At 40.0% G+C, this 27,909-nt stretch overlaps 1 protein-coding gene across 3 annotated transcripts in view; it reads left to right on the plus strand.

The window, feature by feature from the left end:
* The window catches only part of ZMYND12 (zinc finger MYND-type containing 12), a 50,423-nt gene extending 26,276 nt beyond the window's left edge, over positions 1-24,147 (plus strand). For all 3 annotated transcript variants that reach the window (XM_058303781.1, XM_058303782.1, XM_058303783.2), the window contains exons 2-8: positions 9,326-9,467; positions 10,327-10,498; positions 16,521-16,690; positions 19,002-19,124; positions 20,121-20,232; positions 21,665-21,810; positions 23,743-24,147. In XM_058303781.1, coding sequence (XP_058159764.1) covers positions 9,326-9,467; positions 10,327-10,498; positions 16,521-16,690; positions 19,002-19,124; positions 20,121-20,232; positions 21,665-21,810; positions 23,743-23,874 — 997 coding nt within the window. In that variant the 3' untranslated portion in view covers positions 23,875-24,147. The remainder of the gene's footprint in view (positions 1-9,325; positions 9,468-10,326; positions 10,499-16,520; positions 16,691-19,001; positions 19,125-20,120; positions 20,233-21,664; positions 21,811-23,742) is intronic.
* The last annotated feature ends 3,762 nt before the right edge of the window (positions 24,148-27,909 follow it).

Here is a 27,909-nt window from a genome sequence, read left to right on the forward strand (position 1 = left end):
CTATTCCAGGAATCATAGAACCTTTGTCACTGGACCTTCCCGAGGCAGGTCTGGGTCTTGGGAGATGCCTGAACCTAGAATTCAGACCAAAGTACCCAAGGTGGGTTTGTAAGAGATGTTAGGAGCAGTTACCCCCAAGGAGGCACCCAAGATACATGATTCTCCTAGGAAAAAGGGCTAACTTAAACAGTCCCCTTTCTCTCTTTTTCTCCCCTTTCTCCTCTCTCTCTCTTTCCCTCCCTACCTTCCTCCCTCTCCGTGCCCTAAGACACCAGGGTTTCAAAGAGGGAAAGAGTTTTAATGGAGCACAGTGGCCTAATATTTTATAACATCAGGGTGCCAATGAATAATTGGGGTGGAGAGTGAACACAGTTCCTTCATTAATAAACATCAAGGGGCTGAACAGGACAGAGAGGGATGGGGTAGCAAACCAAGGATTTGGGATAGGGGTATACAGAGCAAAGGTCAATTATAAGATCTTGCATATGGGTATTAAACACAGGTGGTGGAATGGTTACCATCCCAATAATAAGTAAACACAAGGGTGATGTGTTAGTCAGCCAAAGGGGTGCTGATGCAAAATACCAGAAATTGGTTGGTTTTTTATAAAGCTTATTTATGTGGGGTAGGAGCTTACAGATATAGTCACAGACATCAGCAGCCATCTTGCTCCAACACGTGAAAATAGACTGGTGAGGGAAGTAACTTAGGCTTTATGGCCTGGTATCTGTAAGCTCCTACCCCAAATAAATACTCTTTATAAAATCCAACAGATTTCTGGTACTTTGCATCAGCACCCCTTTGGCTAATACAGCAAGCATATTATCTCCATGTTTTGGTTATCCTTTTTAATGCCAGATATTATGTTGAATATACGAGAAGGACTGTCATATGTATATCTTTTGATCTTTATCAGAACCATCTGTGTATGCCACACAGTCTCCATCAAAGTGTCTTAAAATGGTTGGCACTAAGTATTTGACGAATGCATGAATAAACGATCAACTTCTATGCTTATTATGCTCATATCCTGTTTTTTTCTTTCTCTTCATCCACTATTTTTTTTTTTTTGCGGAGGTACTGTTTCCAGATTTTCTCTAGATTCTTGGCTAAGCTACGAAAAACGAATTTTAAGTGCAAGCCAGTTTAGTTAGGCCAGTAATTTATTAAGGAAAGGAGGGAAGAGAAAAGGGGCAAAGTAACAGATTATAGGTCCCAGGTAGAGAGGAAGGGACTAAAAGAGATAAAGAGGGCTGATTTACAGACTGTAATTCCCCATTACAGATTACAAATGCCCAGGTTTTACTTCTGTGCTGTTCCATGCAGGGGGGAAGAAGGCAAGAGCAGAGTTTTTGCTTTGGCACTTGCCTTTAAAACCATTAATTATTCAGCTCCTTTGTTAATGACAGGGGAGGTGTCTTGGCTGTTTGCTGTTTTGATTGATTACCCTACCCCTCAATCCCCCCGGAGTGCCCAATGGTAAGGCTCTCTGGAGAATATCTGGGGCTTCTCCTGCCTTCAGGAGGAAATCTCATTCCAAATGGCAGTTTCTCACGAGGGTCTTCCACAGCCGACTTGGGGGTACTGATGGCCACATGTTCAACGGTGGCAGTTTTTCTGCCAGGTTCCAGATCTGTCTCTTTATTCCCTAACTAGCCTGCTTCAGTACCTGTGATTGAATCCTGGACCTGTACATGGTTACCACTGAGCTACACCTGCTCCCTGTTCATTCACTTGCTTTTAATTCTCTTTAAGGTCTTCTTCTCTTCTCCCCCTCCACCACCCACATCTCCTCCACCCCTCACCCTGCTTTTCCAGTCTTTTCTGCCCTTGCGTCCTGGAGATTTCAACACGAAGGTTTTTCAATAAAATAAAACTGAGGTAATTGTACTGTATCTCAAAAATGGAGTTTTTATATACCCCTTCCCTACATGGTTTTGATGATTAAATATACAGCATATATTTAATCATCTGTGCCTGGGACAAAGTTGACAGTCAATAAATATTCATTATTTTCCTTCATTCCAAATTTAAGGAGCAGAAAGGATAGTCAATTCAAATTTGTGAAAAAAAACTTTTCTTGGCAAAAGAATTTTTTTCCTCATTGTAAATGTAATTCAAGCTCACTGCAGAAAACTGGAAAATACAGAAAATAAAAAAGAGACCCCATACTTCCATAACCTAGAGATTAATTACCTGGAACTTTGTTGTATTTCTTCTATTCTTTTTCTACAAATATATTTGTTTTATATACTCCGAGTTATCTTGTGTATATTGTTCGACATCGGATTTTTTAATATGTTCCCAGGAAATAGAACATTTTTAAGAGAAGGCAGTTTCATTGAAGTACACACTGAAACATTACCAACAAATAAAAGAGGCTTCCCTAATATAGGTTAGTAAATTATAGTGTTACAGAGCAAATGCAGGTGTTCTGCCTCATATACTTCAAATGACCACTTCCTGAGGCATTGGGATTTCAAAAAGAGATAGATTTTATTGTACATACCAATGGCTTAAAATCTGGCACTGTAGTAATTCTGACGGTTTTATGGTCTACAAACACAGGCAGGTTTATGCTAATCAGTTCAGTGGCTTGAGATGATGAAGTTAGAGATGATCTAATTATTGAGCATGCATAGATGGATTGACATGCTTGGTCACAGAAGCTACTTACATGTCAGGCAGGCTGATTTTCATTAGATCTAGCTTTGCCTAGTAAAACAGTTAAGGAATTGGAGTGGATTAGTTTGGGGCTGATTAGTTTTGGGTTGACTGAAGTTTATTCCTTCATTAATAAACTTTAGGGAGCTGTCTAGTGATCATGAGACTTCAGAGTTATAAAACAGGATAGAGGGAGGGGGATACAAACAGAGGTCAGTCACAAGGTTTTATCAATCATAAGATAAAGGTTATATAGCTTTACATTCACTATCAGAGATCAAGACATCTAGATTCTAGTTCAGCAAGTTTTGGTAATTTCAGGTATTTACTTTTGGCTATTCTATAAGATATTAAAAAGTAAAAAGGTGTCTATATAACAATTCAGTAATCATAATCATTTGTGAATTCTTTTTTTTAAAAAAGATTTTATTTATTTCTTTCCCCCCCCCCCCCCATTTCCTCCATTGTCTGCTCTCTGTGTCCATTCACTGTGCGTTCTGTATCTGCTTGTGTTCTCATTAGGCAGCTCTGGGAACACACCCTGGGACCTCTGGAATGAGAGAGAGGTGATTACTCTCTTGTGCCACCTTGGCTCCCTTTCATTTGTGAATTCTTATCCCTTAGTTACAATAGCATTTAGATAAGAGTAATTTGCAATAAGGACCTCTTTTTCTTTTATCTAATATATGGAGCATAAGTAAAAATATCTTCATTGGCAAGAAGGAGAAAACAAACCGTGAAGTGGTATGTAATAATAAGAAGCAATAGGATATCAGTAAGTCCACTGTAATCCATACTCTATTACTGATATTCTATTCATGAACTATTGTGATTAGTAATCGAAGAAAATATGGCATTAGTGTGGAGAAAGTGGCCATGGTGGCTGCTGGGGGTAGGGAGTGGGAGGAAGACGTATGATGTGGGGGCGTTTTTGGGACTTGGAGTTGTCCTGGGTGGTGCTGCAGGGACAGTTACCGGACATTGTATGTCCTCCCATGGCCCACTGGGTGGACTGTGGGAGAGTGTGGGCTATGGTGTGCACCACTGACCATGAGGTACAGCTGTGCTAAGAGATGTATTCACCAAATGCAATGAATGTCTCATGATGATGGAGGAGGTTGTTGTTATGGGGGAAGGAGTGGAGTGAGGGGGCTGGGGGGTATATGGGGACCTCATATTTTTTTAATGTAACATTAAAAAATAAATAAAGACAAAAAAAAAGAATAGGATCTGCAATGAACTGGAGAATGAATGCCCTTCCTAAAGACATTCAAATTCAGTACTTAAAAAAAAAATTATAATGGCCAAACAAAATATGCCTGGTTTACATACTGCTTGATTGTGACCCCTAACTGAAGACAAATTTATCAACTCCTTTATGCATAGCCTTGTGCTGGTCTTAGGGGTTAAATGGATGAATAAGAAGGGAGCTCACAAATTCATAAAGTGACAGGAAAGATATGTCAAATGTTCTCAGCAGAACAAAATATCAGGGCAGTTATTTAAGTTAACATTTCCATTGCTCACACAATTAATTACTCAGTGAGTCTCTATTTGATAAATACTCCATAGAACTCAACTATTTTACACCCTGGCTGTTAAGTGCTTTTATTGGTCTGTGTACAATAATTCTCTACCTAAATTTAAAAAAAAAAAACTTTAAAAATGCTTTTAGTCATTTCTATGATAGCATTCACAGTTTATGAAGAAAATACTTTATTGCATTTCTGTTGACTTGGAGTGAGAGAAGGGGAGAGAATATTTGGAAATAGCCATAGCCACTTATTTACATATTGTCTATGACTGCTTTTGTGCTACAACTGCAGAGTTGAGTAGCTGCAACAGAGACCGTATGGCTCTCCAAAATTAAAATGTTTACTCTCTGGCCCTTTACAGAAGCACTTTGCTGACCTCTGGTCTAGAATATGTTATGAAATAATGTATAAATGGAATCAAACAGTTAACTGCCTCACATTTAAGTGAAAATGTGTAATAGGTAATTAGAAATGCAAAAAACTCATGATTGTATGCCCCTAACGAAAGAGCCTCAGAAATAGATGAAGCAGAAAAAAAGTAAAAAAAAAAAAAAAAAAAAAAAAAAAATACATGAAGCAAAAACTAAAAGAACCGAAGGGAGAAATAAACAATTCACCAGTAATAATTGGAAAATTCAATGCCCCACTTTCAAATAACGAATAGAACAACTAGACAGAAGATCAACAAGGATATAGAAGACTTGAACAACACTTTTAACCAACTAAACCTGCCAGACTTCTATAGAACTCTTCACCCTGCAATAGCAGGGCATATATTTTCAATATCCCTTATGAATAGAGATGCAAAAATCCTTGCCAACACACTAGTAAATTGAATCCAACAGCATATAAAAAGGATTGCACGTCAACATATAGTATAATAGACCAAATTAGGAGAATAAAGGACAAAAACTACATTATCATCTCATCAGAAAATATATTTTATGAAATCCACACCCTTTATGATAACACTGAACACAATAGAAATGGAAGGTATGTGAGTCAGCCAAAGGACTGCTGATGCAAAGTACCAGAAATCTTTTGGCTTTTATGAAGTGTTTTTAGTTCGGGTAGAAGCTTACAGTCACAAGGTCCTAAAGGGTCCAACTCAAGGTTACTTCCTTACCAAACTCTGTTGCCACATGCTGAAACAGGATGGCAGGAGATGTCTGCAAGGATTCAGTCTATCTTCTTCCTCTTAAAGCTCCATGGTCCCGGCTTCTTCCTATCTCAGCTGTAGGCTGGCATAAGGCACATCTCTCTCCCTGGGACTTGTTTCTTCCTGGGCTCAGCTACTCTGCTCTCTTCACAAGATCAGCTCTAGACTATTAGGGGCATCTCTCTTCCCGGGTGTGTGCTGTGTCTAATGAGCTGTCTCTCTTCCTGTGTTTTTCTTCTCTGTGTATCAACTTCCATGTGAGCGTCTGTTTTATCAGTCCACTTAGGGGGCGGGGACTCAATCCTACATGCCCTAATGATGTGGTTGAATCAAGACCCTAATCTTAACATAATTTAACCAAAGACATCTCAGCTGAATCTAGTACATTCAAAGGCTATCATGCCCAGAGGAATAGACCAGTTTACAAACATAATCTGATATCTTTTTTGGAATTCATAAATAATATCAAACTGCTCCAAAAGGGAACTTCCTCAACTTGATAAAGGGCATACTTGAAAAACTCACAAATGACATCATACTTAGTAGTGAAAGATGAAGGCTTTCCCATTAAGTTCAGGAGTGAGACAAAAATGACAGCTTTTACTGCTTCTATTCAACATTGTACCAGAGATTTTAACCAGAACAGTTAGGCAAGAATAAGTTATAAAAGGCATCCTGACTGTAAAGAAAGGAGTAAACTATCTCTGTTTGCAGATGACATGATCTTTTATATAGAAAACCCTAAAGAATCCACACATTAAAAAAAATTTATTGCTAAAAAATAGTACAGTAAGATTGCAGATACAAGATCAAATACAAAACTCAGTTGTATTTCTGTACACTAGCAATAAAAAAAACAGAAAATGAAATTAGGAAAACCATTCCATTTACAAAATAAATTTTAAAAATACATAGGAATAAATTTAACAAAAGGATTACAAGATTTGTACACTGAAAACTACAAAACATTATTGAAAGAAATTAGAGAAGACCTATATAAGTAGAAAAATATCCCATATTAATGGATTGGAGAAATTAATGTTGTTAAAATGACAATACTCCCCAAATTGATCTACAGTGTTATCCCTATCAATACTCCAATTGCCTTTTTTGCAGAAATTAGTGAGCTGATGTTAAAATTCATATGGAATTTCAAGGGACTTTAATTAACTGAAATAATCTTGAAAAAGAATGATGTTGAAGTCACACTTCCCAATTTCAAAACTTACTACAAAAATGCAGTAATCAAGAGAGTGTAGTGGCCTGAGGATGAACATATAAATCAATGGAATAAAATCTAAAGACAAGAAATAAACTCATAAATCTATAGTCAGTTGATTTTTGACAAGGGTGCTAAGACCATTCAATGGGGAAAAGAATAGTCTTTTCAAAAAATGGTGCTGGGATAAATGAATATCCACATGTAAAAGAATGTTGTCAGACCTCTGTTTCATAACATATACAAAAAGACCTAAACATAAGAACAAAATTGAGAAAAATCTTAGGTGAAAACATAGATGTAAATCTTTGTAACCTTGAATTAGGCAATAGTTTTTTAGATATGACATCAAAAGCACAAGTACCCAAAGTAAAAATAAATTGGACGTCATCAAAATTAAAAACATTTCTGCATTAGAGATCCCTACCAAGAAAGTGAAAAAGACAACATACAGAATGGATGAAAACATTTTCAAATTATATATCTGATAATAGTCTAGTTTCTGCAATACATAAAGAACTCCTAAAGCACAACAATAAAAATAAAAGTCCCTGTTTTTAAAAAAAAATGGGCAAAGGATTTGAATAAATATTTCTCCAAAGAAAAAATACAAATGATCAATAAGCATATAAAAAGATGCTCAGCATCACACAGACGGGAAACAATAAGATATGCAGCAGACCAAGGAGCTGAGGTGGAGCAAGAGACTGAGCACCTCTCTCCCACTCTGGAAGGCCCCAGGATCAGTTCCCAGTGCTGCCTAAAGAGAAGACAAGCAAACACAGAAGAACACACAGCGAATGGACAGAGAAAGCATTGGCCCGGGGGGGGGGGGGGGCAGGGGAGGGGATAAATAAATCTTAAAAGGATACAAAACCCACAATGAGATACCACTTCAGACCCACAAGAATGGCTAGTATTAAAAAAGAGAAAAAAAATAACAAATGTTGAAAAGGATATAGAGATATTGGAATCCTAATAAATTGCTCGTGGGCATATAAAATGGTGTAGCTCTGTGGAAAAGTTTGGAAGTTCCTCAAAAATTTAAAAATAGTTATCATATGACCCACCAATTCCACTCCTAGGTATATACCTAAGGGAAATGAAAACATATGTTCACACAAAAAACTTGTATATGAATATCATAAGAGCCCAAAAGTGGAAACAGACCATATATCCATCAACCAATGAATGGATAAACAAAATGTTGTATATCTGTGCAATGGAATATTTTTCAGTCATAGAACAGAAATATAAATACATGATACAATGTGAGTGAACCTTGAAACCATTATGTTGAGTGGAAGTAGCTAGACATGAAAGGTCACATCTTGTATGATTCTGTTTATGTTAAATGTCCAGAATTGGCAAAGTTATAGAGAAAGCACATTTTTGGTGACAAGGGCATCACTGGGGTAAGGAAAGAATGGTAAGTGACTGCTAACGGGTTTCTTTTGTGGGTGATGAAATGTTCTGGAAGTAGATAGGGTGATGGTTACACAACTTTATGAATGTACTAAAATCACTGGATTGTACACTTTAAAATGGTGAATTATATCTCAATAAAAAATGTTTAAAAAAAACCTCATTGGGGGAAGGGTCAAAATTGGGTAATAGATTTGGGGATCATTTATAGAATTAATTGTTCAAGGAATGGGAATGGATATTCTGTAGGAATGCTATCCAGTGGAACTTATGCAATGATGGAAACGTTCTATATCTGCACTGTTTTCAACTGAAAGTTTTAAAATACTAAATATGTTCATAAAGCCATCGGAAAAGTTATATGCCAACGTCATTGTTCTTCCCTCCAGAAAGCTAAAAAAAATACTGGCTTTGGAGTGCAGACTTAGAGCTGCTACTTAATCTCTCCATACTTATGATTCCCTTAAAATGGTAATAATGGGAACAGATGTAGCTCAAGTGATTGAGTTCCTGCTTCCAATGTGTGAGGTCCCAGGTTCAATCCCTGGTACCTCCTAAAAACAGAAAACAAACAAACAAATGATAAAAACCAACTCTCATGGGGGAGAAGATGTAGCTCAGTGGTTGAGTGCCTGCTTCCCATGTATGAGGTCCTAGGTTCAATCCCCTAAAAAGAAAAAAAAAGTGGTAATAATAGATTTTGTTTTGTTTTTTAAAGAGTTAAATAGTTACATGCAAAGCCACCTGCTGCACCACTTTAATGGGGTGGCAGAGAGGACAGGGTAGGGTGGGGAGTGGAGTTCAAAGTGTATTCTATGTGAACAGTGGCCTTAGAGCACAGAGTAGGATGCAGGTGGTGCTCTCGAGTCATGCATCATGATGGCCCAGGTTACAGCAAAACATGTTTGTAAAAGGTCTCAGAGATGCTCATCAAATGTAAATTCCTTTTCTTCCCCGCACAAAAGACCCTCAAATCCATCAGCTTCAGTGTTCAGACATTTTGAAAATACAGAGTTAAAGTTGTTTTTAATTTTGTTGCAGAATAACCACTGTGTCCCTCTGTGCTTCAGAATCTGAACATGTGCCTTCAGAAACAACACCCTCTCCCCACTGCTCCCCCGCTCCAACATATTTTCCACATTGTCAAATAACCATATGAAAGAAAAGACACTTGAGTCTCAAATGGCTTTGGGCTTTCTGCCTGGTTTGTACTGGGCTTACTCTTTTGGGGTCTAAATATAGGCTAGTAGTATGGCCAACAACATCTTGGGTTTTGGGTCAGTTCAGAGTTAAAGATAATGAAGTCCGTGTCTTTATTGTTAGTGGTGTCGTGCATCAAAGAGCTGACTGGGACAGCATCCATGAGAAGATATGTCAGCTCTTGATTCCAGTGCGTACTACCATGCCCTTCTACAATTCAGAAGAAGAACGGCAGCATGGCTTGCAGCAGTTGCAGCAGCGACAGGTATGCCCTTTAGGTTGCAGGGTTAACTCATGGGTGTAGTGAAACTGCCTAGGACAAGGATTGTACTGTACTGTGTTGAGATCACTCAATTGTAAGCCCTTGAGAGCAGGGACTTTGTTTTATGTTTTTATGTCTATAGCATTTTTCAGTCATGTGTTCTCCACATATTTATTAGAATACACACATAAGCCAAGTATTGTGATAACTGCCTGGCCACATAGTAGGAGGTTAAAAAATGATGTTTGACTGTACAAGTGAATAAATAAAGGCTATTAGGAGAACTAGTCCTATTACAATGGCATTGGTAGCATCTCCATTATTCTAAACAAATTAGCATTTTATAAAACACAAATCTCCACACCACATTCCTCAATTTTAATGTTATATCACTTTGATAGTCACCTTAGAACAATGCAGAGTTCAAGTTGTTTCTGATATTAGTGGGATAATTCCAAAAGGAGAAAATAAGGTGTTTCTGTCAAAATTAACTAAAATAGAAAAGCAGAAACTTTTAGTCATAAGAGGTGACAACTTTGCTAAAAGTTTATTAGAAATGTAAGAACAATATACAGTTTTTTTCATTGGGCACAGAAAAATTTTATATTGGGCACTAGCATATGCCAAGCAATGAAGTAAGATGAAAAAGCACGTGTTCCTGGGCCTTGAGGAACTAACAGTCCAGATTTTGCCTTTGCACATTTGCCTATTTTGTGTTTCACGTCTACCTGAATGCAGCAGGCTTACCGTGGTGCCCTCAATCAGTTCGTTAGATGTTGGTCTTATCTCTGGGTATTCCTATATCCACCATTTGCCTTTTACCTTTAGACTGTTTCAGGAGTCCTATTTCTTTCTTCCACAGAAGCATTTGATTGAATTGTGCTATACTGTAGCCCAGAAATATCTTTTTGAAGGAAAACATGAAGATGCTGTCCCAGCAGCTTTGCATTCCCTTCGCTTCCGCATGAATGTACATGGCCTGAATTCAGTAGAGCTTGTGCCTGCTTACCTACTGTTGGCTGAGGCTAGCCTTGGTAAGTCAACCTGACTTGAGACCCCTGGAACCTTTAAGAAGTGCTATATTGGCTCACACCAGTGGCCAAAGAGTCTAGCCTTGACAGGGGCACCAAGACACCTTTTGTGAAAGAGCAGGGTTGCTGTAAAGTTTGGCACGAAGTGGACGTCACAGGCTTTTGGCTACAGCTGACAGAAATCCACCTAAGCTGGCCTAAGCAAAAAAGAGGGGATTTATAAAGATGCTGGGATATCCCAAGGGAGTTGAGCTTCCATGAAGGACTAGAATTAGAATAGTATGTAAGCAATCAAGGTTGGTGTTCTAAGTTTCTCTTTCTTGGACCTTGTTTCTTGTCCCTGCTTTTCTTTGGGTGTCTCCTTCATTTTTCCTCTCTGCAGAGCTCACTGCAGACAACAGCTACCCCAAAATGGCAGATATAGCTCTTGAATTTATATGTCCTCCAGGTTCAAGGTGGATAATAAAAACTAATTAGCATCTGATTTCCAATTACTAAATTTCCAGAGAAGAGAACTATGTTGACCCATCTTGAGTGTGGTATCTACAATTGGTTCCTGGGGTCTGCGTCACATAGTTCAAACAGAAGATATAGGGACCCGTCCTTATAGATGGGAGAGACAGTTCTGAGAGTGGAGAGCATAGACTTAGCAGAAACACCACATGATGGCTACTACAAGAGGGGAACTAATATTTTGAGGGAAATTAACATTTTTGAGCATCTACAGTGTATTAGGCAATGTGCATACATAATCATAGCCACTATTAAAATTTTTTTTCTGAAAATTTTTAAATTTTGCAACAAACACATACTTACTGATGATGTTCATTTTGATTACTTTTTTAGGATGGTATCTGCCAGGCTTTTCCCTTCATAAAATTATTCTTCCTGCTATTACTTGGCAATTAATAAGTATTTTTATGGGGAGGTACTTTGAAACTATGTAAATATGCCATTCCTCATCCAATTTTCAATGTATTCATTTATTTATTTGTATCAGAATAGACTCTTGCTTTCTTATTCTACTCAATGGATTATAATATGTTATTATCATATTATCATGGATTTGATGCTCAGACTATCCCTGAGTTGGCCAATGCTAGCCCATTCGAGGAGTATTCTGCATCCACTTAACACATCCCCATCATTCTTTGAGCACTTTCCTACTTTCTGGAACATTCCTTTGAGGAGACTTGATTTCTGTTAGTGGAAAATGGAATTCAGAAGCCAAGAGCTATGATCTAGACATGCCCATTGCTATTGAGGAATTGTTTCCCTTGGGCCTTCTCAATGGACAAAGCTAGAGAATAGTTGTACATATAATTATGTGTATGTGTACACACATACACACAGATGTTACATCTGTATTTCTATATCCACCTATAAATGCATTGAAAACCACAAGTCCATATCAATGCATCCAAATCCAGTCCCACAGCATGGAGTTCAATTTGGTTTTCTCCCATTCTATATATGTAACTCCCTTCTCTGACACAGAAAATGCTAGCTTCCATTTTCATTGATATATTTATGTATTTGACCAATTGACCCATATGAACTAATCTCCCATCTCCACTTCACTTCCTTCTCCCTTGCAGGTATCCTCCTCTCTGTGGGTTCTCATTCCCCATTCGGGGCGCCTCATCTGTATCAACCTCCTCCTTATTTGTTGTGGCTCCAACTCCCCCATACCAGGCTGCATTCCTGCAGGAGCAGTCTTTTCACCCTGCTCAGGTTCTGACTCCCAATTCTGGGCTTTCCCTCCTCCAAACTGCTGGAAAGAACACTGGACAAGGAAATGCAGCCCTGGTTATTTTTATCCCTGGCACTGACTAGCTGTGGGATTTTGAAAAAGTCACCCCAGTCTAAGTCCCATCATCTTGCAACTAGAATAATGCCTCCCACATCTTCTCTGTCCTCCCTCCAATCTAGCCTCCACATAAAATGTGATCAAATGACTCCCCTAAATATCCTTTAATAGTTTCCCTTTGCTCTCACAATAAAGACCAGATTTCTAAAGTCACCTTTTAAGTCTTGCTTGGTAAGCGCTCGCTGAATTCTCTTATTTCATCTTGCATTCTTCTCTCTCTCCCTTCCATTTACACCACCCTTCTCTTGATTCCTCAGAGGCACTGGGCTCCGTCATACCACATGGCCTTTGCACATGATGTTTCCTTGTTCTGGAAGGCTCTTTTCTAGCCACTCCTTCTCCCACTTTTCTTCCCTTCACCTGGTCATCCTTCAAATTTTAGCTCAAAAGTTAGTACTCCCTTGTCTAGATGCTGTTCCCAAGCCCCACGATAGGTCTCTCTTTTTTTATACACTCACTTAGAAATCTCTTCCTTTTTCCTGAGTACAAAGTCCATTAAAAGTTATGCATTCATTGATGAGATATTACTCACTATAGTGTCTTCAGCACCCAACACTATATGTAGTGCAGAGAAGGTTCTCAAAAAATGCTCAGTATTACGTAGTGGACTCAATGTAAATATTTGTTGAATCCAAATCCTCTTCACAGGATTGTTTTTAGGATTAAGTGAGTTCATGTGTAACAAACATGAAAGTGCTTTGAAAGCTGGAAAGTTCTGTCTGAAGGTAAGGTTTCATTATAACTCCCATAATCATTGATTTAAAACCTTGTCAACAATTTTAAAGTCTAAATAAATCACAGTCTTTGTGCACATGCTTCTTTCCTGTCTAGTGACTTCTCTGGAGTGTAGTGGAAAAATAATCAGCCTTTTTTTTAGTAAAACTTTGGAAATTTAATCAACTAGAAATGACATTTTCAGTCATTCTTCAGATATAGAGCAGCCACCTTACTCATTTCCCACTCTTATCAGAACTTTGGAACAAGAACATGGATTTAAATCCCATTTCTTTCTTTACTGGTTGGGTGATCCTAGACACGAGGCTCTTTCTTGTATTAGGGATCATACACATCCTGTGCCTGCTGCTTGGAATGCCTTTGTCTTCTTCACACATAAAATGTCCGGCTCCTTTTCAACCTTTATGTATCTGCTTAAACATCACCACTTTAGAGAGGTGTTCCCTAAGTAGGTCCCTCCCCTCTTTTCATCAATCACTGTGCTCTGTTCATTTCCTTCATGGCGCTTCATTTTTTATTTGTTTATTATGTACTTCCTCCACTTGATTGTAAAGCCCCTTGAGGTCAGGATTATGCCTATTTTATTCATCCATCTGCACTGAGCTTCTAGCATGGTGGTAGAGAGACTCAATAAATTAGATGAATATATGGTTGAATGAAATTTCCTCCTCTGTAAACACCTCCTCTGATATTTATTTCACAGGGCTCTTGGCAGACTTAAATCACAGAAGCAAATGGCCTAGCACAGTGTGCAGCAAATAACAGGCTCTCAGTAAATTCTGATTCCATTTTCTTCTCCTGGTACCTCATTGCCACAGTCTTTGAAACATCTGTGACTGCTTTATTCTGTGCTCCTTTACTTTCATCAGTGAGACCTGAAAAATTATACACCATAATGTCTCTCAAATCTACCACTAATTCAGTGTAAGCATATTTGCTTCACCCTTAAGTCAAGTGCTGCTAGCACTTAACTGGCTTTCTTTCTCTATTTACTCCATATTCTGTTAAAATTACCCTTCAGATAGTCTCACTTCCTTTGGCAACTTTTTATCTCTGCCACCTCTTCTCTAACCCTATGTCTCTCCAGGCAGGAGATATATATAAGAGGATATGCCTGAACTTACTAATTAAGTCTTATTTCTGACCTTCTTATAGCAGCCCCTTCTTCTTTTCTCACTCTATCCTGGTCTCTGATTTTGCAGCCTCCTTGTTTATTTTCCCAAATATGCTTTTTCCTTTGGGACTGATGCTTGGAAGATGCTGGTTCAGCTTAGCCTTGATGTGTTCCTTCTTTGACACCACCTCCTTGAGTGAGAACCGGACAGTAACAATTTTAAATTTCTAATATATGTCAATGCTCTCTGCCAATTTTTTCCCCATCTAAACAATCTTAGATAAGAATCATTTGCTTCTTCAATTAGAGAGGATGTTAAAGAGTACTCAGTCTAAACTTCTTATTTTTATAGACAAAACCACATGGAAAATGCTCACATGACCCAGGATCATGGACTGAAGCCTCTTGCTTCTAATCTAGTATTTTCCTGTGTTCATTTGGACTTTGAGCTTAAGTCAAGCTGAGTTACTTGCTTCCTCTTGTAGATGGCTGCCTCTTAACCTCTTCTCCTTTTAACTCAGTGATGTATGATTACAACTAGAATGAAATAATTCTTACACATGAACTAGGCCTGGGAGGAAGTTCAAAGAGGAGCAGAAAGTTGTTTTATGAGGACTTTGTGTCCTCATCTCCTGCCCATTCACTCAGTACCATTTCTGCTACAGTATCCATCACTTGAAATACTTGACACCCAGGGCATGCCTCCTGCTGTGCAGAATACTGCAGAGTAGTTTTCTGTTCAGTGTTGACTATATAGCTGGGAAGCAAGCAGGTAGACAGGTAACTATTATGTAACTTTACAGCTAAACTGAAAGTTTTAAGTGGCAAGAGTACCTAAATATTAGAAATAAAGGTAACTTTCTTTTCTCTTACCTCTTATATTATGTATTAACCATATCCTGCCTATTCTACCTCCTAAATGTCTCTCTTATTCACTCCATCTCCATTCCCTTATTAGTGCTTGCCTGAACTATTTCAAAAGACTTCTAATGGATCTCCCATTTCCCTTCATTCCCTCTGGTCCCTCCTTCACATTGGTACCCGAGGATATTTCTAACATCTAAATCCAATTCTCTCTCCCTTTCTTAAAATCCTCTCATTTTTATTCATCATGCCTTAAGCTTCTTAGCATGACTTACAAAGCTGTCCATGATCTATCCCTGTCTACCTCTTTAACCTCATTTCCTGGCTCGCTGTTCTTCATACTTTGTGTTCTGGCATCACAGACTAATATGTGTGCTCACATACTGTATTGCTTCACATCTCCACAACTTTGCATATGCTGTTACATCTGCCAGGATGTCCTCCCTTCATTATCTATCTGAAAAACTTTTATTCATCCTCAAAACCCAGCTCAGTCTTCCTTTACCATGCCTTTCCCCACTCCATTGTGCCTTCCCACCCCATCCACGAAACTAAACACTTCCCACTCTCTGCCACTTCCAAACTTTTTAATGCTTCTGTTGTTACAGGTGCACTATATTATAAATATATTTGTTTACATGCCCCATATGCCTTCTCTCAGACCCTGCTGTGAGTTTTTCAAGGGTATTGGCTTTGATTGATCTTTGAATCCCTATCACTCAACACAAGTCCTGGCACATAAAGGTATTGTGTGTGTGTGTGTGTGTGTGTGATATATTCAGAACCATAAAATTCATCCTTTTAAAGTACAATTCAGTGGTTTTGAGTATATTGACAGGATTGTGAAGTTGTCACTACTAGCTACTACAAAACATTTTCAACACCCAAAAAAGATATCCTGTACCAATCAGCAGTCATACCCAAGTCCCTTATCCCACCAGCCCTTAACTACCACTAATCTATTTTCTGTCTCTATGGATTTGGCTATTCTGGACATTTGTTATAAATGGAATCATATGATAAGTGATCTTTGGTGTCTGTCTTCTTTCATTTAGCATGATGTTTTCAAGGTTCATCCATGTTGCAGCATGTATCATTATTTCACTCCTTTTTATTACTGAATAATATTCTGCTGTATGGGTAGACCATATTTTGTTTATCTTTTCATATGTTGATGGACATTTAAGTTGTTTCTACTTTTGCGTATTATGAATAATATTGCTTAGCATTTGTGATAGGTTTTTGTGTGTCAATTAATATGTATATTTGTATGATTCCATTTATGTGAAATAACTTTATTTTTGATATGTTAGAGAAGATTCAAGGTTTGTCAATAAATATTTGAGTCATTAATAAATGAGTGAATGGGTGAGGACTCATATTTCATCATATGTCCTCTGGGCAGCATATGAAATATAACCATCTTTACTTCTTTTTTGTAGGCCTGGGCCGGGTCATCCAGGCTGAGGAATATCTATCCCAAGCCCAGTGGACAGTCCTCAAATCAACTAAATGCAGTTATGCCACCCACTCTTTACTGCATCGGAATCTAGGACTTCTCTATATCGCTAAGAAAAACTATGAAGAAGCTCGATATCATCTGGCCAATGATGTAAACAAGCTAAATGATAATACCAGATGTTTCCCAAAACAGCTCGGTTTAATTCTTTACTGAATATTTCTCTATAACTTTCTGTTTACAAAGGACCATTTGGGGGGATGTTCACAAGAATCACTTCTAACAACCTTCCTTCAAGCCTTTCTACTTCCTGACTGTACAACTTCAGCCATGTCACAACCCCAAGCCTTAACTGCTCTGAGGATAATAAGGGGAAGCAGAACAGCATAGTGCTTAACAGAAGGGCTTTGCTCAAGTCTCAGCTCTCTTGTTGCACTAACCACATAGTGTTGAACAAATTCTTTAACCTCTCTGAAACTTTTTTTTCATAGAAAGACTAAGACAGAAATAATAAAATAGTCTCTGCCTCCTTGGGTCATTGCAAAGATTAATAATAGGACAATACAAGTACAGCACTTTGACTATAATTTTCATAAATAACATTAATGCCTACCTCAGAGTGTGATTACTTAATTTAAATGAGCGGATGTATTTGAAAGTGCTATATTAAACTATAAAACTCTGGCAAAATTTAGATAGTATGATGAGAGTGATGATTGAGTTGTTCTTCCAAAATTTACGAGACTTCTCTTAGGATTTCAGTATTGGACAATCTGACCAGAGAGGAGAGTTCCTGAGATTGAAATCCGAGTTAGATTAGGGCCAAAATGGAACCCCTGTGCAGGTCAATTCTTTCTTTAACATCTCCACTACACAGTTCTCTCTCTAGTTGCCAGCCAGGGTACAATGCCCTTAAACTCTCCAGAAACCTTCTTGTGTTGGGCAGTCTCCATATCCCCTTACCCCAAACCCATTGTCTGTCCTAATCTGTGCCCTGGGCAGCTGACCTCTTTGGGTTATACAACCTGGAATCCATCGCCTTCTGGCTTCTGTTGTATTTGGAATTCGGAAGCCTGGTAGGGGAGTGGAGGGTGGGAGGAGAGAGAATAAATCCCCCAACCTCTCTCTCCTCCCTTTCTCCTGGCCCTATTCTGGCAAGGGCAGTGTCCTTATGGCTACAGCTCCTGTCAGGTGGCTCTCTTTCACAACTCTAGCTCTTGCTGGGCCCTGGTAACCCTGTTTTCTCCCCTTGCTCTTTCCGGAATAGGGATGGTAGTCCCAAGGTACTTCCTTAGCTCTTGTAGGCTCCTTAACCCTTTCATGTCTCTGTAAATAATCTGTTCATGAAACTTTCTTTTGGTTACCTTTTTGAGGGTACTATCTATTTCCACCTGGCACCCTGGCTAATGCAATTCTCAGTTTGTTTCTTCTCTATAACCTACACTCTCCAACCAATTAGGCAAAAACACATTCTATCTTGAGTTGGGCCACATAGTTAAGAATTATATCAAGCTGAGATTCCTTATCCTAGCTAATTTTTTCTTAAAAAAGCCTTACCAATACATACCATGATTTCACCCATTTAATGTGTGTAATTCAAATTTTAAAGTAAATTTACAGGGTTATGCAACCATCAGCACAATCCAGTTTTTAAACATTTCCATCACTCCAAAGGCATCTTTTGTGTATCCATTTTCCATCATTTTCCATTCCTACCCCTAGCCCAATGCAACCACTTTTTGTCTCTACAGATTTGCCTTATCCAGACTTGATGTAAGTGGAATCAGATAATATGTTGTCTTTTACATCTGAATTCTTTCACTTAGTATAATTATTTTAAGATTCATCCATGTTGTTGCATGTATCAACAGTTCATTCCCTTTATTGCTGAATAATATTCCATCATCTGGATATACCACATTTTGCCTATCCTTTCACCAGTTGATGGACATTTGGGTTGTTTCCACTTTTTGGCTATTATGAATAATGCCACTATGAACAATTGTGTGCAAGTCTTTATGGAGACACATTTTCATTTCTCTTATGTAGGTACCTAGGAATGTAATTCCTGGATTATAAGATAACTTTGTTTAATTTTTTAAGGACAGTCAAACTTCTTTCCTCAGGGACTGCACCATTTTACATTCCCACCAGAGTTCCATTCTCTCCACATCCTCCTAGCACTTGTTATATTCTGTCTTTAAGGTTTAGCTTTCTAGCAGGTGTGATATGGTATCTCACTGTGGTTTCAGTATTCATTTCCTTAACGACTAACAATGCCAAACATCTTTTCATGTGCTTTTTAGCTATTTGTATATCTTTTTGGAGAAATGTCTATTCAGGTCCTATGATCATTTTTTAATTGGGTTGTTGTAAAAATTCTTTTATATTTTGGATACAAGTCCTTTATCAAATATGTGATTTACAGAGGGAACTGAAGGTCTCCTTCTTCCTCCTGCTATAGATTTATTTTGCCAGTTGTGCATTTGGAACAGAGGACATCAGGACCTCAGGAGGCTACTTCCAAATGGCTAATATCTTCCATGGTCTTAACAAGCTGGACCTGGCAGACACGCTGTACACCAAGGTATGCTAGAGCTGAACCTTGACACATAGGCCTGGTATCTTACAACTGATGCCAGATCATTCATGAGGAAATTGAGACATAGAGAGATGAATTGATTTTTCCAAGTTCACAGAGCTGATACATAACATACTCAATTTCTTTTTCTTTCTGTTTCTCTACTACCAAAATAGATTAGTCCTGAGTATCTGTAGAACACTGACAAACTAATGAATTATTGGTCAATAAGAATCAAACCCCTCCAAATAGAGTGCTTTTTGTGTTCCATCACACCCATAGGAGCAAGCTAATGTAAGCATTTTGGGATGTATGATGGGGAATAATTAATTTCAAGGGAAATTAATTGCAGAAAGTTCTTGTTAAGGAATCAGAAAATATGAGAGAACTTTAAAATTTCATTTTTATATATAAAAGAGTTTAGTATGTTTCCAATATGTTAAAAATGTTAGTTATGTTCATATAGTAACACCTCATATATCAAGAAGTCACTTAGTAAGCAATCTTTTCTCTGTTGATATAGGTACTCATGCTGTGACTGTTAATTCTTATTTAAGACCCACTTCTCAGGAAGAGGTATTATGATGTAGCTGAAAAACAATGGGCTTTGGATTCAAACAGATTTGAGTTTAATCTTACCAGAAGTCAAGTGTAATCTCTTAATCTCAGTTTATCTATAAAAGAGGAATGATAATAATTGGGATATTGTGAGGATGTGAAAGTTTAGTGTTATAGGTGCTTCACAAGTCATTGTTATTAAACCCCAGTAGGGATACCTCCAGATCAGATTGGCTCATGCCCTTTGCAGCCATCTCTTTTCATACTCACTTGGGCCAAGGTTGCTCTGGGCACCTAGGGCTCACTCTATTTCCAGGCACAATGAGAAGGAAGGAGTCTCTCAATTGTCAGAAAACCTGGCCAGGAGTGTTGCTAACCCCAACTGGCTGGTGCAATGGGCAAGAGCTGACCTGCTTGACTGATTGCCATTTCCTTTTCCAACAGGTCACTGAGATCTGGCATAAATATTTGAATGAACACTATCAAGTCCTCTCACAGGATCGCATCCAACAAATAGATTTATTGGGAAAGCAATTTGAGACTGACACTGGCTTGGGTAAGTGGCAGCTCTGGGTAGGACACAGAGCAGTGACTTCATCCCACCTAACACACATGCCTTGCCCCTAAGAAGGAGGGCAGCTGTCTTTGTCATGGAGCACAGCAGTGCCATTTCCTCCATTTTGTTGATGGGAAAAACTGAGACATGGGAATTAAAGAGATTTTACCAGTGTTGAGCAGAATTCAGAACCCTAGCGTCATACCTAGGCTCTTAAGAATCAATAAGGGACAGATTTGGAGAAGAAAGACCCTGAGAGAGACCCCTGTGATTTCTGCAGAGCATCCACCTCTTATGTGTTATTCCCTCCAGGCCACATAAGCCAAGATAGACTTTATGTAGAAGTTGCATTGCTCATTTGTTCTGGTGCCTTAGCTGCATTTTTTACTGGACAGTGAACTTCTCAATCGCAGGGGCTAAGTCGGTTTCTCTCTCTACCCCATGCTCAGCAAAGGGATAAGTGTTGATAGAACCAGTAAGCATCATGCCCTCTGAGATAATAAAAAGAGACAAATGATCTAATTTCTGCCTAAAAGAGACATACAGTATAGTTGGTGAGATAGTACCTATGGACAATAACAAAAGAAAATTTCTATACAAATTATATTACAAGATGAGGCCCAGAATGAAGAGTGGGGATGTTGGGTGGCACTGAAGAAGGAAGACTTCTTGGTGGAGAGATTTTGAACTGTTTTTGTTTTTTTTTTAACTTTATTGGTTTTTCTTTCATTATAAAAGGAGTTCGTGGTAAATTAAACAACTTAGACATCAAGAAGAGCACAAATGGAAAAAAACTTTCACCATAGCTATTTAAAAACAGCCAACCTTAGCATTTCGGTGTTTGTCTTTTTTCTCTAAGTTTAGTCCTTAGATAAGTGCTTTTAAGTACCTGTCCCATAATAACTGCTCAATAAATGGTAGCTAAAGGAGGACCAAAAAACTGCTGGGGGAAATAGTAAACAGCAGAAAGGCTATTGCCTAAGTGTCTTTGGACTTGGGGCAGAATAGTTAAGCTGCTGCAGATGCCAGCAGCCTCAGCTCCCTCCTCTCATCTATAGAGTGGCAGGTGAACAGGACCAAATAATCCTGCTGTGGCAAATTACCTGTTTGGAGGGAGCCTAGCAGGCTTAGAGTTCAGGATTCTGAAGGAAAGAAACTTAGCAACTTTGGGACCTGTGGGAGTGAATGATTTTTTAGGTTACTCTGATAATGCCATGCAGAGCAAAGCTGGAGGGCTCCCCCAAGCTGTCCAGCTTCTTGCTCTGCATGTTGGAGCTGTCCTTGAGGTGGAGAACTTGCTGTGGCTTATGTTCTCTCTACTTTTGCCCTTCTGAGAAGGCTTCTGCAGAGGACCAGGCAGCTGGAATGCTTAGAGATGAGGTATGCACAGCTTCACAGGACCCATTTTTTCTTCCCTCTCCTTCCAATGCAGACGAAGCCCAGGAAGCAGAAGCCATTCGGATCCTCTCTTCAATCTTGAACATTCGAGAATCAACATCTAAAAAAGACCCAGAAAAGACTGTTTTTGTTCTGAAAACGCTGGTCATGCTTTACTACCTGATGATGAATTCTTCAAAGGCAAGTTTCCCTAAAAAAACAGCATGTCTGAAATGGAATTTGAAATTCTTCCAATTGAATTCTGCTCTTTTGCCCAATTCCACCAGCTTTTGCCCTCAGATGTTCCTGGCATTTCTCATTTGTTTAGTCTAGCCTGAATAATGCAGATTGGATCATCTTCTTCCCTCCAGGGGCCTTCCCAGTGTTGCCTAGGCAAACTGAGGGAGGGACAGTGTCGGGAAGCCTGCAGGGCAGGAGAGCTCTGGGGAGTCCTCTGAGGACTGGAGTGGTAGCTCTAACTACTCCTCTTGCTGGAGGGGGTGAGCCAGAAATGGATTGCCAGGAAATGATTAAAAGGTAACTGTTATATGCCAGTCACCATTCTAAGCACTTTATGTAAATTATCACATTTAATTCTCATACCAACATTTTGTGAAGGCACTTTATTATCCCCACTTTATAGGTAAGAAAACTAAGTACAGAAAGCCACTTTTTACCCAATGTCTCACAGACAGTGGCAGATCTCAGATTTAATTTATTGATTGATTGGTTCATTCATTCTTCATTCAAATATTTATTGAACACCTACTATTTGAAAGACACTATTCTAGGGGCTGAGGATACAGTGGTAAACTATAGGGCAAGTTCCCTATGTTCATGGAGGTTACATTTTTTTGGAGGTCAAGTCACAGTAAACATATAATATATATCATAATTTCAGATTGTGAAAAGTGCTATAAAGAAAAATAAAGCAGGTAAAGGGAGAGAGAGTGAGGGCTGGTTGGAGGAGGACTTTCTGTGGGCAACATGGGAAAATTTCCTCCCTCTCACCCTCTCTCTGTTGCTTCCTTCCTTTCTGTCTTCCTTCTTTCTTCAGCAGACTTTTACTAAGTACCTGTAATATGTCAGGGTCTGTTCCGGAGGAGTAATAGCTTGTGATAGTGAAGCCAAGGGCACTGTGGGAGCACAGAGGAGGGACACTAACCCTGGCTGGGATACAGGTAGGCGTGGTCAGAGAAGAGGAAAATAATTCCATTGAATTTTCAAGTTTACATTGGATAAAACCTCCTTTCTACAGTGCCAAGTCCAAGGAAGTCATTATCCCAAGGCATGTGAAGGGTATCAGATCTATAAAAGGTCTTTAGACAAAGTGGGCATATGTATAACTCCAAACTGACACCCTACCTTCTTCAGGTCTTTGCTCAGCTGTCTTCTTTTCAAGGGAGCCTTCTCCAACTTCCCTGCCTAAAACTGTAAAACTCCACCTCACCACCACTGATGCTTCCTATCCGCCTTTCCAGCTTAATTTTTTTTACTTAGGGCATATCACTATATAAGATACTATCGTGTTTTAGTTATTTATCTAGTTTATTTCCCTTCTCTCTCCTGCTAGATTATACATTCCATGAGGGCAGGAATTTCTGTCTGTAGTCACAGTGCCTGGAGCAAAGTAGCCATTCAATAAATACTTATTGGAAAGAAGGGAGGGAGGGTGGGAGGAAATGAGGAAGGGAAGGAAGCAGAAAGCAAGCCAGTTTCAAGGTGTCCTATGAGGGCTCTGTCCAAGTCAAAACCCTGTACCACATGGCCTCCAGGACTGCCCAAGGATGATAACTTACTGTGGCATATATTCCCTCTGTGCTGTCCAATGTTGGCCCTAAGCGCCCTGATTAAGATCCTACAAAGATCTCACTTTGCTAGAAAGGTACTTAGTTTGTACTTAGTTGTTAAGCCAGGCCACCTGCCCCATGCAGCACACATCTGTCTAGCTGTAAGAGCCCAGTGTGTGTTTACAAGTTTACCAACAAGAAACAAAATTTAGCCTGAGCTCTGAGGCTGATGTGAGAAGCTGGTGGGTCCTCTCCCATGTTTCTAGGGTTGAGCACAGATGGGGCTCCCCAAAGTTATGCTTTCCTATGACAGCTTCCTTTAGTGGCTGCAATTTTATTTCAGGCCCAGGAATATGCCATGAGTGCCTTCAGCCTAGCCAAAGAACAACTCGGTGATGACGAAGAAATAGCCACTCAAGAGTTATTAAATCTCATCTCAGGCAAAGAATTTCATCCTATCACTCAGGACCCGTAAGCTCCACATCAGGGGCTTATTGAAGGGGCTATTGAAAGCCGTGTATAACTACTTTGAGGTACTATGGATTGCTGAGGTTTCTACTACATACCTTGCTGTGAGGGAAAGTAGGGCTTTAGGCATAAAAATCAGTAAAACAGACTTCACAGCACTGCAATGTTTGTTGTTTATCATGACCTTTGTATTTAGTATTATTACTCAACCTTCAGTATTGTGCTATCAGATCACTAATATGGTATTTGTAATTAATTAAACTGTAAGTAGTTTGCCATATTTCCCAGAAGTCTCCCTTTAATGCATGTTTCATTGGTCTTTGCCAAAGGAGGGATTAGGGTATGAAGCTATATCAGAACAAAGTTTCTCTGTTCTACAAGAACTAAACTAACAGTAATCTGAACTACACTGTGATAAAATGTCCGTTATAGTCCCTAGAGCAATCACTAAGAAAATAACTTCCAAAAATGGGAAAAAAGTCTCAACAAAGAAATTAAAATGATACACTAGAAAATATCCACTTAATACAACAGGCTATAAAAAAGAAATGAAATAACAAAAAGGACATGAGACATATGGAAAACAATTAGCAAAACAGCAAAATAAATGAAAAGTCTTTACCAGAGAGGGCCCCTGGGCCTCGCAAGAAGCCCCAGTGTGGATTGGCTGAGATACCATTCCATGTTGGTGTCTTTCTTTTCTCAGACAATTATTTGAAGCAGATGTGAGCCACCTATATTGTTTAGGGGACAGGGACACTGAAAGGTGATATGATGCAGGGACAAAGTGCAGGCCTTGGAGACAGACAGCCTGGGTTCAAATCCCAGCTCCTCACATAATAGCTTTGTGACCTTCATCTTCCTAATGTCTCATACATTATAATGGCCAAGATGTGGCCACAGTATCAACTTATCCCATCTTGATGACTCTGGTCATTTAACACATCCTTTTTTTCTCCCTTAGCTCCTCTCCAGACTTGCCAAGTGGTGTACCAAGTAGCACTTGGCTTCTTGGGTAGATCCATACCCCAAGAGAGGAAGGATATACAGGTCAAGGACTTCCCAGAGACTTTTATACCCCTCAGTGCAAATTAACTCACTCACACACATACAATAAAAATGTCAGATGGAGGTCACCCTACCCCTTCTGCTCCAGGTAAAACAGCTAGAGCCCCCACTCCACAACTTTGGCCTTCCATGTTTCCCTGAAATGGCTATGAAATCCCAAGGGTAAATTCTTCCTCTAGCCATCTCTTTCTCTATTTTTAGCTTCATTTGAATTCTCACTCTCCATTCGGAATCTTATAGTTATTTCTTCATCTCCTTAAGGACACCACCCCTTCTTCATTCTCATCTCCCATCCCTAAATGTGAGGCAACTCTTTCAAAGACTCAATGCAGATTGAAGGGATGAGGAATGGGAGCAGCAACTATTAGCAGATAACCTAAAAGAGAATGGTAAAACTTCCCTATTCTAAAAAGGCCTAAAAAGTCCTTTTCACTACATGCTGGCTCTCTCCTTTGCTATATTCAGTGGACATTTGTCTTTTGTGGACCTCAGAAAATCCTGTTCTTAAAGTGAACCCATTCCTGTGCCTGTAAAGCCATTGTAGATGTACAGGCACAGGAATGGGTTCACTTTAAGAACAGGATTAGATTCAGTTAAGGGACTTATTTTTTTCCTTCTGAATTAAGTATGGTTTAATCTCTTCCACATTCTTGAATAAACTAAATATATCTTTTAGTGTTTCAAATGAAAGACTGAAAGGAATAAGGAAATCAAGAATTGATCAACGGACTAACAGGAGTAGGAACCAAGATCCCTCTATTCTGTGATCTCCACAGTTTTCCTTGGGGTTCTTGCACATTTCAAAGCATAACTCTCTTCCAGTGGCTTGTGATCTTAGTTCAGCCAGTGGCTTGTGATCTTAGTTCAGCTCACAAAAAATGATTCAAGGATTTTCCATTTGTTTTACAAAACCTCAAACTATTACTCATAAATCTGAGAAACAGCAATAAACTTGTGAGCCATTTCATTCATTGACTTCAATTGCAGATCTAAATAAATGACAAAGCTCTGAACTATTAATACTTATGTATAACAGGAACACAAAGAAGCTCTATAAGGAGACCCCTCCAGCCATGGCACCCTGCTACCTAGCATGATGGCAGCTGTAGTCAAACTGAGTAAAAAACCTGCCTCAGACCTCACTGAGGGTGGGAGGAGCTGCTGATCAGGGCCTGGCCTTGCCAGAGCCAGGCCTTGGCCTTGGCAGTAGTGCCAGCCCTGCCTGCAATATGGGCTTGGGCCCTTTCTTCCTCATCCCTCAAAGCCTCTTTGTACTGGGAATGTATCATTGACCTTGGCCAAAACTCCAGGACTTTGATCTTGCTGGTCTCAGCATGGACTGTGAGATCCCCCTCCCCCCCCCCCCCCCCCCCCCGAAGAACCCATAGTATGGAGGGTCACTGTGAGGCACCTGCCAGTACTCCACATACTTTTTCTGCACCAAACCTCGGGTGATGAGCTTCCGGGGATTCCCGAAGATGAAGTGCCTCCTCCCGACATAGATGGCCAGCACATTCAGGAACTTTCAGAGCGCCTCCTCAGGGGCACAGGTGCAGTTCATGAAGATCACACCCAGGAATAGCATCAGGAGGCCTGTCTTCAGGAAGCCCCTGCCACTGCTCAGACTTGCTGTCTTGCTGAGATCCAGTTTTGTGGTTTTTTTGTAAAGATTTCTTTTTTTATTTCTTTCCCCGCCCCCCCACCCCCAGTTGTCTGCTCTCTGTGTCCATTCACTGTGTGTTCTTCTATGTCTGCTTTGTATTTTTGTCAGCGGCACTGAGAATCTGTGTCTCTTTTCTTGTTGCATCATCTTGCTGCATCAGCTCTCCGTGTGTGTGGCACCACTCCTGGGCAGGCTGCACTTTTTTCATGCTGGGCGGCTCTCCTTAGGGGGCACACTCCTTGCACGTGGGGCTTCCCTATATGGGGGACGCCCGTGTGGCACGGCACTCCTTGTGCACATCAGCACTGCATGTGGGCCAGCTTCACCACACGGGTCAGGAGGCCCTGGGTTTGAACCCTGGACCTCCCATGTGGTAGGCAGATGCTCTATCCATAGAGCCAAATCTGCTTCCTGACCCAGTTTGTTGACGGGTGTAGGACTGAACCACTGATGTTGAGATCCTTCAAGTCCAGGCCAAAGATCAGCTCCAGGCTCTCCCAGCACCTCTTGAGGACATCGGGGAAGTGCTCCCTGTACTTTCTGATGATCTGCAGCATACAATGATACGTGATGGGCTGCTTCATCTTGTACTAGTGCAAAATGAACTGCAGCAGCATGATGGCCTTCCTGGAATATGGATCTCAGCGAGAGGGTTGGGGGAGGTGGGGCTTTCAGCTGCTTCCTCAGATCTTGGATGGGAGACAGCTGCAGCAGGGTTGGGGGAGGACGGGGCACTCTGAGGCTTCTGGGGATGGCCAGCAGCAGGGTAGCTCTGGGGAGATCCCCTAGAAATGGAAGAAGAAGAGGACAAGGCCTCCTCTTCTGCCCCTGCAGTGGCCTGAGCACCCTCGAGGCTCTGGGTCTCCTTGCAGGCCTGGCATCATTTCTCACAGGCATGGAGCTTACTCTTCTGACTGCAAGGCATCATGGCTCTGGTCAGGGACAGAAGCAGGAGTGAGGGAAGAAGGCAGATAAGGCAGGCCCTTGAAACCTGATTGGTCCTGAAACTCCACCCTCTGCTAACCTGAGACCACAGCGCACAAACTAAGGGGACTTTTGATTAGATCCCTTTGATTAGATTGCTTCAGTTAAGGGCCTTTGATTGGACTGTGGGAGCAAGGGTAGGTCTTAATCCTTTTACTGGAATCCTTTCAAAATAGAGGACTGAAAAGCCACAGACACAGAGGAGAAGCTGCAGAGACAAAAAAGAGGTCCTAGAGGCCAGAGGCTGGAATTAGCGGGGCACAGAAAGAGGACCCTAGAAAGGCTAAGAGAGAAGTCCTAAGGAGAGCAAGAAGCTGAAGCAAGGAG

The sequence above is a fragment of the Dasypus novemcinctus genome, chromosome 9 (genome assembly GCF_030445035.2).
Source record: "Dasypus novemcinctus isolate mDasNov1 chromosome 9, mDasNov1.1.hap2, whole genome shotgun sequence".
Taxonomy (NCBI): Eukaryota; Metazoa; Chordata; class Mammalia; order Cingulata; family Dasypodidae; genus Dasypus; species Dasypus novemcinctus.